Below are 14,106 nucleotides of genomic sequence, written 5' to 3' on the forward strand. Positions count from 1 at the left end.
GGTGGACACGGGGCCCACACGCCGCCCCCCGTGCAGGCCGTACAGGTGCATCTTGTACTTGCGCCCGGGCTCCAGGCCCCCAGCGGTCACCTCACTCTCCTCGCCCCCGACACGCACCACCTGGGGCCCGTCCCTGCCCTTGTACTGGACGGTGAAGGAGTCGAAGTGGCCCTGGGGGACGGTCCAGGAGAGGCTCAGCGAGTCCGGGGAGGATCCTGTCACCGTCAGCTCCCCCAGGAGGGGCTCCTCGGGGGCCTCCGAGGCCTCTGTGCTGGGTTCTGTGGGGCTGGGGGTGTCTTCCTCTGCAGCTGAGAAGGAGAGACACAGAGAGGGTGAGGCAGGGTCCCAGGTGATGTCCTTGGGTCTCCTCCCAAGCCTTGGCCCCGGCTCCGGGCCCTGAAGTCAGTTCAGAGAAGCCCGTCCTTGGGGCTGGGTGGTCCTGCTTAGCTGACATCTCATAAACATGCCTGGAGCCTCCGGGGTCAGCTGTGGGGGACCAGGGCAGCCACCAGCATGGCTCACAGAGGCCCTTCTCTGCCCAGGGGGACACACTGGTCCTCAGGGAGCCTGGAGGAGGCACACAGGGCACCATGGCTCAGCCTCGAGTAGAGGGGCCTCCTGCACCCCACTCACCCATCACCTGAGAGAGGGTGATCCTCCCACGAGGTCCCACCCTGGGGCTTCCACCATCCACTCACTTGTCACCCCGATGACAGAGACGGGGCCCACGCGCTGGCTGTCATGGAAGCCGTACAGGTTCATCTTGTACTTGTGGTCTGGCTCCAGGCCCGAGATGGTGACCCCGTCCTGGTGCCCAGGCACCCGCATCACCTTGACCTGCCCATCCCTGTCTCTGTACTGGACGGTGAAAGAGTCGAAGTGGCCCTGGGGGACAGTCCAGGAGAGGCTCAGCGAGTCCGGGGAGGATCCTATCACCGTCAGCTCCCCCAGGAGGGGCTCCTCGGGGGGCTCTGGTGCCTCTGTGCTGGGCTCTGTGGGGCTGGGGGTCTCGTCCACGCCTTCCTGCGGGGCTGAGAGAAGAGATTAGACTTTACAGGTGATGTGCTTTGTGGTGATGTTAATCGTCACAATAAAGTACATTTGGCAAATATACTCTTCAAGCTGTCAGCTTAGGGGTTCCTGTAGCCTTTGTATTAGCCATTCAGTAACTCATCAAAGGAGACAGGGCTGAGACAGGCCCCTAAACCTCGTCAGTGCTGGACGACTGCACTGTGGGGGTAGGGGGCCACCTCTCACATCTGAGAAAGGAGACGAGATGGGAAGAGAGAGAACTCTGAGGGATGCTTCTCTGCTGTGTTCATGGACAGTGCTGACCACAGGAGAGCGAGGGGGCAGTAAGGCTTCTTCCCACTGTGTTCCTCCCTTTCAGCTCCACTGACCAGGACAGGAAATGGGATGTGCTCCGCTAAGGCTTCCCAGGGCAACCCTGCCTCTCCCTCCACTTCAGACAAGAGCGGGAGCGGGGCGTGGGCGGGGGAGATGTTGCGGATGGCGCTGGGGGCTGTGGAGGGCCGTGCTCTTCCCCGGCCTGGGCTAGAGTCACAGCCCCGAGGCATCTGCCCACTGTCTGCAGCAGCTAGGTCTTTGCTGAGGCTCCATGGGGCGGGGAGACTGGCACAGGGAAGCCAGCCCTTCTGTGACTCACTCCACGGTCCACGGGGGACTGCTAAGGAGACAGGTGATTGAGGAGGCAGCAGGCAAGAATGATAACCCAGGCAAGGATGGGGAAGGTGGGGAGGTGAGGAGAGAAAAAGGATCCTGGGAAGCGAGAGGGTCAGGAAGAAATAGTAGCTCACTCTTCAATGGCAGTTTCGATGTGCCAGGCACTGTTCTAGGTGCCATATGTATATTAACTCATTTAATTCTAACAGCTCTGTGAAGCTGTTACCATTATCATCCCCATTTAACAGATGAGAAAGCTGAGGCCCAGAGAGGTTCAGTAACTTGCACAAGATCCCAGAGCTAGGATTAAAATCCAGGCAGTTGGCTCTAGAGCCCATGCTCCCAACCGCGATGCTACACAGCCATGGAAATGGTGCTGGGTGGGGGAGGCTGGGCTCATGGAGGAATGCAGGGCAGGGGGGCTGAAAGTGAGCCCTTTGCCCTGCTCCAAGCTGGCTGGGAGTCAGGGAGTCAGGGGGCTGGGAGGAGGCTGGGGAAACATGGAGCTCATGTCCCTTGGATTTGCCAGCTCTGAACAGAGCAGCTATGGCGGGAGGGTGTGGGCAGCAGGCAACAGAAGCTCAGAAATGACCACAACCTGAGCCAGGGGAAGAAGGCCAGCAAAGACCGCGGGGAAAGAACACAGGGGCTGAGGACATCCACGGGGAGGACAGCCTGGGACGAAGGGGTGATTCCCAGTGCTCAGAATGTGGGAAATGGGGTCTGTTCTTGGAGATGGAGAAGCGGGGCCAAGAAAGTTTGGTCAGGGACTGGCGGCTGGATGCAAAGTCCTGGGATGTCGGGAAGTAGACTGTGAAGGTTTGGCAGAACTGGAGCCGAGAAAGAGAAGGTGGAGGGAAGTGTGAAGGATCCCGGGTCAGGTCCTGCTCACAGGGCTGGGGGTTGGCCAGGGAGGGAGCCCCGTGCAGCCCTGACTCACCTGTGGTGGCCACCACGGACACAGGCCCCACGCGCTGCCTGCCATGAAGCCCGTAGAGGTTCATCTTATACTTCCGGTCAGACTCCAGGCCGGGGACGGTGACCTCATTCTCATGCCCCCTGATGGGCACTGCCTGGGCCCGCCCCTGCGCATCCTTGTACTGGACCATGAAGGAGTCAAAAGCGCCCTGGGCCACCGTCCAGGACAGGCGCAGCGAGTCTGGGGCGCTGCCAGTCACTGTCAGCTCCCCCAGCAGGGGCTGCTCAGGGGACTCTGGGTGGCGGGGCTCCTCTCTCTTCTCTGGGGCTGTAAATAAGAGGATCCAGGCAGGGCTGAGTTGGCAGAACCCCAGGATTGGGGCCTGGGGTTTGGACAGGTTGTCACACCTGTGGGAGTCTCTACGCAGTTAGCACGAGTGATGAACTCTGAGAAATCTGACGCAACCAGGGTGTGACACACCTTCTGGGCCTTGGGGAGCAGCTGAACAGGATGAAAGGGTCCCAGCAGTGCGGGGGAGGCTGGCTGGCCCTGAGCCCAAAAGCAGGGAGTCAGCCATCTCGCTGGGAGGCCCCAGCTGGTTCCTGGCTGGGGGCAAGCATGCGGGAGACTGGGAGGGGTCACATGGGGGCTTAGGTGGCCGCTACTCACCAGTGGTGCCATCGGCCGTGAGGGGGCCGCGCCGCTTCTTGTCGGCAATCCCAAACAGAGTGAATCTGTACTTGTGGTCAGGGTCCAGCGGGGAGACAATGACCGAGCGCTCGGGGGCTTCCACGGGCACCACCTGGGGCCGTCCATCCCTGTCCCTGTACTGGACCACGAAGGAGTCAAACTGGCCCTCAGGGACAGTCCAGGAGAGGTGCAGCGAATCTGGGGTGGGATCTGTCACCCACAGCTTTCCCAGGCGAGGTGGAGTCACTGAGCTGGAATCCGTCTGAGGCACTAGAAAGAGCAGGTAGAGGGAAGGGAGGGACACAGGTCAAAGGATAAGAAGGAACCCATCTCCCACCTGGGGATGCCGTGTGAGGTTGTACAGGCTGTTCACTACACAAAAGGTGCATGGTGGAGGGAGCACTGAGGGGCTGAAATCCAGCCAGTGCTCTGCTTGCCAACCCTGGCAAAGGGCTATGCCCACCTGGAAGAAGGGGTGCTTTCTTTGATGGGGCACAAAAGCACTGTATGGACTAGTGTGGCCCTGACTAGTTCTGCAGCCTGGAAAGGGCTTCAGAGAGAAGGGAGCCCAGCCAGCCCCTTCCACATCTCCACGGCCAGGGAAGTCTCCCAGGACAGCCTCTGCTGTTTCCAGGCCTAACAACTGGCTGCTTTCTTCTCCAAGAGAGGGAAGCTTGGTCCTTGGCGCATTCTTACGTGGGAGAGCCCCCCACACCTGCGCTCTGGGCCCCGCTTCCTCCTTTCCTACCCTCCCTCCCTGGGCTGTGCCATGCGCATTTACACAAGCTCCTCCACTCGGCTACGTCACCCTCCAGCCTCCACCCTCCCTCTCTGCTCTCTAGTCCCAGCCCACATTCCAGAAGGAGATGTCTATACTGTAGTCATGTCCTCACCTACCTCACCCTCCCAACACAGCTCCACCCTCCACCAGCCGCTCTCACCAGGGTGAGTGGTGACCTCGCCATTGCTAAGTTCTGTGGACACTCTGTAGCCTTGAATCACTCTTACGGAATCTGACATGTCTGACTGCACCCTTCATTTTGGCATCCCTCTCCCCAATTCACCCTGCAGGCACCCCTTCCTCTGCTCTTGCCCTGAGTGTTAGCCATCTCCAGGGTTCCAGTGGCCATGTCTCTTCTCCCTGCCCCCCGGCTTCTGCCTGTTGGGACACCCACACCCCCTCTTCAGGCCTTTCCTCTGCTCTCCAGGCCCATGAGGGCAGCAGGATGACCCTGTGGCCCCACCACTTTCTGCTTGAGTGACCTTGCCCTCCCTGCGCCTCAGCTCTCCTCATCTGTGAAATGAGCATGCCTCACAGGGCTGCTTATGAGGACTAAGTGCGATGACACACTTAGAACATCTTGAACACATCTGACACTTAACGAATGCTCGAAAGATGTTTCACTAAGTGTCCCCCGCTGCACTGCTCCTCACGTCCGTCGCCCCTCGCCTCAGGGAATAGGACTGCCTTCTCCGGCTGTCCTCTGCAGTAGCCTCAGTGTTATTTGTAAGATAAACATTGAATTATGTCCCTCTCTCACGTAAGGCCCTTTGGCGGCCCCCTAGGGTCCTCAGATGAGGTCCAAGTGACTCAGTCGGACACATGAGATCAGTGCGATCAGTGCCCTCAGCTGCCAGGTGCCCTGCCCCTTGCCCAGAGGAAAGAGGCTTTGATTCTCTTACAGGGCCACACTCTCTCCTGCCTCACTCTCCCTCTGTTTGCTCTACCCTCCTCAACCTCCCTGCCTGACCACCACAATTTTCCCTTCAGGATTCATCTCCTGCACCACCTTCTCCAGGGAGCCTTCCTGGACTTGCTGAAGCACTGGGCAGACCCCCTTCAGGACTGTGCAGAGGGCAGAGGCAGGGGTGTGTGTGACCCCTCTCACTTACAGATCTTGGCTTCAGCCACCAGGGGGCCATGCCTCTTCTTGCCCACGAGCCCGTACAGGACGAATTTGTACTTGCGGCCGATGTCCAGGTTGGAGATGAGGGCTGAGCGCTGGGGTCCCTCTACAGGCACCACCTGGGGCCTGTCCCTGTCTTTGTATTGGATCACGAAGGAGTCAAACTCGCCCTCAGGGACCGTCCAGTGCAGAAGCAGGGAGTTGGAAGTCATGTCCGTCACCGTCAGCTTGCCCAGGCGTGGCGGGGCCAAGGGCTGCCCAGGCTTCTCCCCATCCCTGTCTGGGGTGTGGGGCAAAGCAAAGCACGTGGGCTCAAGCACTGCCTTGTCCCCAGGCTCCTTCCCTCTCCTCTGCCCACTGGCTCACTCCATCCTGGACAGCTCCCTTCCCAGAAGCCTCCATTCCCCGCCCTCTGTTCTCCGGGACCAGCTTTTCTAAGAAGGTGGGCATTTCTCCCAAATCTCTGCTCTGGAGTGAGAGCTTTGGCTCTGCCCTTGCGATAACTGCCTCCCCACTCACAAAGGTCCCAGTCCCTCTTCACACCAAGGTCTCTGGGGGAGCTTCAGGTCCCCTGTGGTTTTCCCTGAGAGTTCAGAACCTTGCCATTGCTGTTTCAGAGCAGTCTGAAGACGCCTCGGTCCACCTGAACTCCTCTCTCCCTTACCGCCCTCTCCCCAGTGGTGAGCTTGATCTGGAGTTGCAGGGAGAGCTGGCTAATGGGACCATGGGGTGCTGTCCACTGCAGGCTGGGCTCGCAGGGTGAGGGGCAGCGCCACTGTCCTAGCCTGTCCAGGGAGGGGATGGCAGGGGCTTGGGAGAAGGGAAAGGGAGGAGAGGGCTGAGGGTCAGGATCCTCAGGGCCAGATGCCTCCCCACACCCACCCTGAGAGACATAGTGGGCGGGCTGGGGCAGAGGAGTAACCAGGAAGTGGGGGCAGGGCGATTCTGCACAAAGAAAGCTGTAAGCGGAGAGCCAGGGGGCCAACAGCCTCTCTCCTTGAATCCTCGTCCCATCCTTTGACTTTTGTCCTCTCATCTACTTTGCCTGGAGTACTCCCCCTGGCCCACCCTACCATTGTGCTAAGACCCCCTCCATCCCTCTTGCCTCTGAACCCTCAACTCCTTTTCTCTCCTTGTTTCTCCTACCACCCTGACCCAAACACCAGCCCTGCCCTTCAATCTCCACCCCACCTCTGAAATCCTAATGGCCCAGCCCCTCCCCCAACCTCAGGACATTGGTCTTGAGCAGAACCCAGGATGTACCCATAATGCCTTGGTAGATGAGAGGGGCAGAGGGCTCGCCCCCGGGGGGCACCCCACGAAGTGACAGCTCATAGGGGGATCCAGGAGGGGGTGAGGGCACCAGAGCCTGACGGGCATCCCCTGGCAGTAGTTCCTCATGTGCCCCAGGCCCTTCGGGCACCCGTAGGCACAGCTGGAAGTGGGCAAAGGTGTCAGGCTGGGCGGTCCAGGCCACGCGGAGGTGCCCTGTCTTGTCTCTGCCCAGCACCCTCAACTCTGCCAGCTCCTGGGGTCGCTGCTGCAGGACAGGGGCCTGAGCCCCTTGAGTCGTTGAAGGGCCTGAGGGCGGAGGCTCATCAGTGGCCCCCAGGAGGTCTGAGGGGGAGGACCCTGGGAAGAAGCAGGGGGAGGAAAACAGGAGAGCAGAGTATGAGAGTCAGAAAGGAAACCCTGGCCCCCAGGCTCTGCCCTCTAGCCTCTAAGAGCCTACAGACCCTCCCTTTTCTGCTCCTGGATCACCCCCTGGGTCACCTCATCGTCCCAAACGTGCACCACAGTCCTGCACAGACAGGCCCGCAGGTAATAAATAAAAGAAATAAAGTCTGCCATCCCTCGTCCCACAAGGCTCCTGTGACCTCCAGCCCCGACAGACCACCATGTCCCTCCCCACAGGAACCCCTTCCCCACTGGGTGGTGGTCGTGACTTCCAATAGTGCTGCAGTGACAAGCCTGGAAGAAAGGAGGAGACGGTGGTGTTGGGGGGGAGGGTACAGAGACAGTAGGTAGTGAGAAGAGAGGGAAGAGGGGATGGGGGGATGGACATCCAGCTCAGGTGGCATCTGGGCCCTGTGGGGGAAGAAGAGGTCCAGAACCCTCCCCACGACAGCCACAGAGCGCCCCTTCCCCGAGCCAGGACGTCGTTCCTGTGGGAGAGACAAGTGTGAAGTGAGCCAGGAGGTTGGAAAGGCAGCTCAAGAAGCAGTGGTTTCACCTCTCTCACACACATGCTGCCTGATGGCTTCAAGGCCACCTCCAAGCAGCTCCGATGTGTCCCTTTGAGGTTGGGGCCAAATTGTGGAAAATAGTAACCATGACCACAGTCTTCAGCCACTCTCACCACAGTGAGTCAGAGTGGGGAACCACTGGTTTCTCTCCCTACCCGACCCAAACTGCTCCAGACACTGCCCCTCCCACCAAATGCCCCTTCTGTTGCCTAGAACAGGATTCCTGGCAGAAGTGTCCTAGGAACCCAAGTGAAAATCAGACAGTCCCAAAGAACAGGTCTCCTTGACCTTGGGTATCCACCAGGACCCTGAGGGTGGAGGTGGCGTCTAGGGACACGAGAAAGTGCGCTTTGTTGGGGGGGTTCTCTTGGAGCCTGGACCAGGTAGGGCTTGAAGACAGAGCGTGCGGTGGGGTGGCAGCCCGAGCAGTGAGGCAGCGGGAGGAACTCATGGATGCCGACTCCAGTGGCAGGTGAGACTGGGCAGGAGATGGGTGGTCCCGCGGCCCCACCCACACTACCTGTGGTTGTGATGAAGGCGTAGGACTTGGAGGTCTGCCCTGCCCGCACCCCGTGGACCTCCACGTGGTAGGTGGTGCCGGGCTTGAGATCTGGCAGGCTGACGGTGCGCGTGGTGCCCGGGACGGTCAGCTCCCCGCCGGGGCCCTCTGCGGGCGGCTGGGGCCGCCAGCGCAGCACCACGCGCTCGAAGTGGCCGCGGAGCCCGTCGAGGGACACGAGTAGTGCGCCGTCGGCGGAACTGCCCAGCACCTCGGGCTTGGGGTGGCCGGGAGCAGACCCCCGGTCGACGCCTTCGGGCGAGAGGCCGTAGGTGCCCTGGTTGGAGTCCCGCTTCCAGGTGCCCGAGTCGGGGCTGGAGGTGGGGTGGGGGCGACGGGCCGGGGGTGCGGGGGAGCTGGTGGGGATGGCCGCCGCCAGGCGACGCCGCTGCAAGTATTCGTGGATGTGGCGCGCCACCGACGTGTAGGTCTGGTTGGCCCGCAGTGGGTAGCCGTGAGCCCGCAGGTGGCGCTCCAGGTCCTGCGCGGTGCCGCGGAAGCGGCCCAGCTCGGCCGTCAGGTTGCCCCACGCCCGCCGAGGGGGCTGGGGAAGGTTCGGCCCGGGCCGAGACTCCGCCTCCCCCTCCTCCGCCGGCCGCGAGGGCCGAGGGGGGACTGGTGGGCGCGGGGGCCGCGGGGCCGGGACCGGCCGGGGCCGGGGCCTGGGGGACGGGGCTGGGGCGTGCGCCTCCGGGTGACTGTAGTGGCCTGGTGCTGCCGGGGCGGAAAAAGGGGGAGGGGGAGAGCCGGTCAGTGGCAGCCCCCCACCAATCCCTGCACTCCTCCCCGTGGCAGTTCCTCCCACCGTCCCTCCCACCGTCCCTCCCACCGGAGCCAGAGGCCTCCTCCTGTGCCCCAGCCCCACCTGGAAAGAGAATCGAGAGAAAGGAGTTAGTGTCCCAGGATTCCCTCACCCCGTGCCCTCCAAGCCCGCCACTGTTGGTGCCCTAGAGAGAAGAAACCAGCGGGTGGGGCCCTGTGCCTGAAGGAGAGAAAGGGGCGTGGGAGGAGAGACTGCGAGCTACAGCGAGGTGGGCGTCCCTCTGTCACAGGAAAAGAAAAGAAAGATCCAGGCATCTGTTAAGAGACCGTGAGGGTTAGTGGAAAATTACTGCGGAGACCTAAGTCCCCCAATCCCCAATCCTAAAGTCAACAGGAGTGCTGATCTCTAATCTGCCTAATTCCAATCTCTCCAAGATCTGACCACTGACTGAGCTCAAGGGCTGTCCCTGTGTCCAAGTTTGGATCAGAACCTCCCCCATCTGGGTGGGTCGGACAGCATCTCCTATTTACTGCTTCTCTCCGTGAGGCAGCTCCTCCCAAACTCCAGCCCACAGCCTTCCTACAGTACTCCAAGCACCTGAGAACTCCATCTCCACAGAGCCCTTGGTGCACAGCAAGGCCCCCCAGCAGGTGCTTTGGGACTGCCACACACCCTGTCAGTGCGTTCAGAGCAGCCTGTGAGCCGGACATGTGGACTCCCTAGGAAGTGGCTCCTATGCTCAGAAACTTCCCTAACCCTTGGCCAGCCATACCTGTGTTGGCCCTGACAGAAGCCGGGTAGCTTACTGCCCGGCCCCGCTTGGCAGTGACGGTCACCACGTATTCTACGCCTGGCATGAGGCCGGTCAGCAGCGTCCCGTCTGCCTCAGAGGGCACTTCTAGCCGCACCCTCTGGTTGCCGGCACTGACGTAGGACACCACGAACTGGTCCACCTCGGCCTGGGGGCGCAGCCAGTTGAGCTCCAGCGTGGTTGGCATCACAGCCACCACTCGGAGGTCCTGGGGGCCATCGATCACTAGCCAGGTCAGAGAGAGGAGGGATCAGGTGGGAGTCTGGATCTGCAGTCACCAGCTTTCCTTCTATGAGCCTTGCCCCCAGCCAATCCCTCCCCTCTGCCCTCTTGGAGGGCATATTCCCAGCCACCCCTCTCAAATCCAGATCTCCACCCAGGACCCCACCCCACAGCCCCAGCTCTCACTGGTGGTGATGGTCTTGGAGGCAGGAGGGCCCCAGCTAGTCCCTCGAAGGGCACGGACAGTGACCTGGTACTCCTGACCGGGGGCCAGTCCTCTCTGGTCATAGGCTGAGGCAGAGCTGGGCACCCGCGCTGTGAATGGGGGGCTCGGCCCCTCTGTCTGCAAGAGAGAAAGCACCAGGTGGATCAGGGCTGCCACTCTCACGCCTGCCGCTCAAGCCCCCTTATCCTTTCTCCAGTTCCAGGCAGGGTCAACATGAGACTGTGTAGAACTTGGCCCTATACAGCTGGGGCGCGTGGGTGGTATCGGCAAACACATGTAGAACACCTACTCCATGCCACGTACTATTCAAGGCGATTTACAGAGATGAACTCACTTAATCTGCTCAAGAATCTGATGAGGGAGGTCGTATTATTCCCAACGGACAGATGAGGAACCTGAGGTACAGAAGGATTAAGTGGCTTGCCCAAGGTCACCAACACCAAGAAAGTGGCAGGGATTTAAACCCAGGCAGTGTGACCTCAGAGTCCCCTCTCACGGGCACTACCTTTTCAGCCCGTTCATCAGCTGTCTGCCAGAATTCGGACACATGCCAGGACTCTTCTTCTGGCTTCCCCCCGGCAACCCTGACTCCCTGGGCTCGAGGAGGCTTCTCCTAAGCGCGCTCCTGTCGTAACAGATGAAGTAGATGAGGGATGCCACTTCAAGTCTCACTTCCTCCTTCAAGCAGCTGCCCCAGCCTGAGCCTCCCCACAGACACCTGCCCCTGTGACCCACGTCACGACATTTCCTTTCAGGTACTTTTCTTGTATCCTCAGCAGGGTTGTAGGCCCCTCAAAAACAAGGCCCACCTGCTCAGAGTTCCACAAATATGTTCCCTGATTTTGTGCCTGGCATCATTTGGGCACTGGAGACATAAAGATAAAGGATATGATCCCTGTCCTCAGATAGCTCATGCCCTAGTAGCTAAATGTGTGGCCACGTCTTAAGTTTTATTAGATCCCTAACCCAAATCTCTATGTGTAGCACAGGCCTGTAAGAAAACAACCCTCCTTCAAGTATTCATGTAAAGTATTATGATTATTTGTGGTGACCCCATAGAAAATCTGCCAGCCCCTGCTCCAGGCAGGGTCTCCTGGAGTGCCAGCCACTGCGGAAACAGGAGGAATGGACATTTGTGAGTAGTCTAACAGCCCAGCATTTCGCTGGGCTGTCTATCTAGGACAGCTAATAAAGACGTTCTGTTCTGTTTAGCTATGTTGGCCGTTATGGGGACACCTCCGTTCAGCCAAGTAGGATTGGAAATTTCAAAAGGTACTCTCCTAAACCAAGAGAATTGTGGGAAAATCAGCATAGTAAATACCAAAGTATAAAACCAGATGAGAGTCCACGTAGAGCCTTCTGGGTTCAGGATGAAGTAAAGCTTTGTCAGAGTTCTCTTGGCTGAAAAGCTTTCCTGGGCACACAGGATCCCCATCCCTCTCCTACTCACTCTGCCCTAGGATACCCCATCCTGGGAGGCCTTGGACTGGTCTCAACTCAAGACCTGTGTGCTTCTCCTCCTTCCCAGAACTTATTCTCTGTCCCCTTATTCCCCCAACACACACACACACACACACACACACACACGAATACACATACACACACACGCACGCTTTGAGTACTCCCTGATGATGTCTGGTCCTTTCAGCAAGAGAAGCCCACCCCCAGAGTTCTCCTTCTCCCTTCAGACCACCTACATGAACCTTTTAAACGCTTTGTAGTCCCTCCTGAGACCCATTTGGGAACAGTCCCCTGAAAAGTCCCACTGTCAGTCTAAGCCACATCTCTCAGCACCATCTGTCTGGTCTGATGCAGGCTCTCTAGCCAGATGCTAGCAGCTGGTTCTGCCCCTTGGTGAGAGTTTGGGCTGCTTCACTGATGTCCTTGGCAAGATTCTAACTCTATTCTCAATATCAACCTCATGGCCCCAGGTGGGCGACTCCACTTTGGCTGGTCCCTGGAGCTTACCTCATCCTCACCCTGCTTTTCAGACCAGACCAAACAAACTTTTCTCAGGCTGCAAGGGCCTGTGTCCCAATGAAAACGTGGCTTAGCCCCAGTTTCCAGGCTGCAGAATACACCCAGACAGGGAATACGTGAATGTCGTTCTGTTCGGGGGTTCGCCTCCCTCAGTTTCTTCATGCTTTCTCTCACATTCATAGAAGACCTTGCCTTTTGCAAAATAGCAACATTTCTTAAGTTAGTGGTCCTTGGGCTTGGGGTGCACCAGAATCACCTGGAGGGCTTGTTACAACACAGGTTACTGGGCTCTGCCCCCTAGAGCTTCTGACTCAGTAGATCTGGGGGTGGAGTCTGACAATTAGCATGTCTAGTGCTCCAGGTGATGCTAATGCTGTAGGTCCAGGGAACACACTTTGAGAACCACTGAGTCGGAGGAACAATGCCACGAATGCAGGGAAAGGAGGAATGTTCCTCTTCTGTGTTCTGAAAATCATTCCAACAACTAGGCATGTCCCTTAGCCAGGGATAGTAGAGTTTGGGCTTTGAGAGAGAAGTGGTTCTAGAAAAGGGGAGGGGATAAGGTAGAGAGAGGCTTCTAGGAAGATGGCAGTGGCCAGACGACAGCCAGCTACTGAATGTCCTCTGTGCCAACAGAAATGGATAGAGAGTGCTGGCTAAGGCAAGAGGCACAATTCTAGGGGCCGGCCACAAAAAGCATAGAAAGCATAGTCAGAGGGCCAGTAGCACAGGCTGATGTGGAGTCCAAGGGAGGAGTCTGGGGACCAATCTTACGGGAGCATCTTCCACACCCTGGCTCAGAGAGAACCCAGAATGTGACAGAGGCCCATACCCAGAGCAAAGCAGATGAGCTAAGAGCATGGCCAAGCTGGACCCCGGCCAGCTCAACACCAGCCTGGCCCCACGGAGAGGGAGAAAGCCTAGGGCTGCAGCGGGGAGGCTGCACCCCCTGAGAACACCAAGGATAAGTTCATATTTACTAAGAGTGGGAGATGATGCTACCCTGTAAGCTCCTTCTATCTCAAGTGTTTATTTTACTTCTTCTTTCCCTGAAGTTCCTTAGAAAAGTTCTGTTTAAAAGTCCTACCCTCTCAAGATTAAAGCTATGCAAATAATATACACACAGAAGAGAGTGGGAGAAACACTTTACAATGTTAACAGTGCTTGTTTTAGTGTGAAAGCCAACGATTGTTTTTTTTCTCTAGTTGCCAAATTCTTGTCTTGTGATTACATTATTTTTATAACTGAAAATAATTTTTTTTTAAACAGAAGAAAAATCCAAGCTCTCTTGGTTGTGCAGCAAAGTAGGGATTTCTGCCTCTGCTCCTACCAGGGGGTAAGGAGAGACAGAACACGGCAGGGCTCTGGGCTTGAGGGGATAATAAGACTTAGAATGACTAGGCCAGTTGGGGTGGGGGTGACAGCCAGCACCTCTGAGCTGTCCCTTCTGTCCTAGAGGCTTCCTAGGTTTAGGCCCTGGGACTTATTTATTTTTCCAGAGTCCTGACTGGGTAGAGATGAGAATGACATGGCCTACCCACCAATGGCATTTGTGGGATGATGCAGGAAAACATTTGGACAGCAGAAATGTCAGATGATTTGAAACTAGGAGACCAAACACATCATAAAGGCCCAATCTGCATAAAGGGAAATCTCTAATGAGAGGCCACCGTCTTTGTCCTTAGGGTGTCCCCAAATATTTTAAGAGTGAGTTGGAAGGAGACAGAGAAAGGAGGATTTGCAATGCACCGATGACACGGAGGTAGGGGAACCAGCTCACAGACTCAAATAATTGCAACAGCCTAGACAGGTTGGCCCAAAGCAAAAATGAAACACTGAAGAGAGACAAATGCAAAGGCTTATATTTAGGCTTAAAAAAAGAGTATGGGGCTTCCCTGGTGGCGCAGTGGTTGAGAGTCTGCCTGCCGATGCAGGGGACACGGGTTCGTGCCCTGGTCCAGGAAGATCCCACATGCCGCGGAGCGGCTGGGCCCATGAGCCATGGCCGCTGAGCCTGCGCGTCCGGAGCCTGTGCTCCGTCCGCAACGGGAGATGCCACAACAGTGAGAGGCCCGCGTACAGCAAAAAAAAAAAAAAAAA

The 14,106-nt window shown here is 57.9% G+C and overlaps 1 protein-coding gene across 3 annotated transcripts in view; it reads right to left on the reverse strand.

Annotated features, from left to right (window-relative positions):
* Positions 1 to 14,106, reverse strand: part of TNXB (tenascin XB) — a 51,351-nt gene that overhangs the window by 24,967 nt on the left and 12,278 nt on the right. For 2 of the 3 annotated variants that reach the window (XM_029241909.1, XM_029241907.1), the window contains exons 5-12: positions 9,987 to 10,143; positions 9,540 to 9,803; positions 6,463 to 6,831; positions 5,186 to 5,479; positions 3,272 to 3,562; positions 2,624 to 2,929; positions 699 to 1,031; positions 21 to 308 (exon numbers count right to left, since the gene is read on the reverse strand). In XM_029241909.1, the coding sequence (XP_029097742.1) occupies positions 21 to 308; positions 699 to 1,031; positions 2,624 to 2,929; positions 3,272 to 3,562; positions 5,186 to 5,479; positions 6,463 to 6,831; positions 9,540 to 9,803; positions 9,987 to 10,143 (2,302 nt within the window). Of the gene's footprint in view, positions 1 to 20; positions 309 to 698; positions 1,032 to 2,623; positions 2,930 to 3,271; positions 3,563 to 5,185; positions 5,480 to 6,462; positions 6,832 to 7,965; positions 8,719 to 9,539; positions 9,804 to 9,986; positions 10,144 to 14,106 lie in introns of all 3 variants that reach the window. The other variant, XM_029241906.1, reaches the window with a different exon arrangement.

This window comes from Monodon monoceros, unplaced genomic scaffold, assembly GCF_005190385.1.
Source record: "Monodon monoceros isolate NGI ecotype Baffin Bay Population unplaced genomic scaffold, NGI_Narwhal_1 Super_Scaffold_3, whole genome shotgun sequence".
Taxonomy (NCBI): Eukaryota; Metazoa; Chordata; class Mammalia; order Artiodactyla; family Monodontidae; genus Monodon; species Monodon monoceros.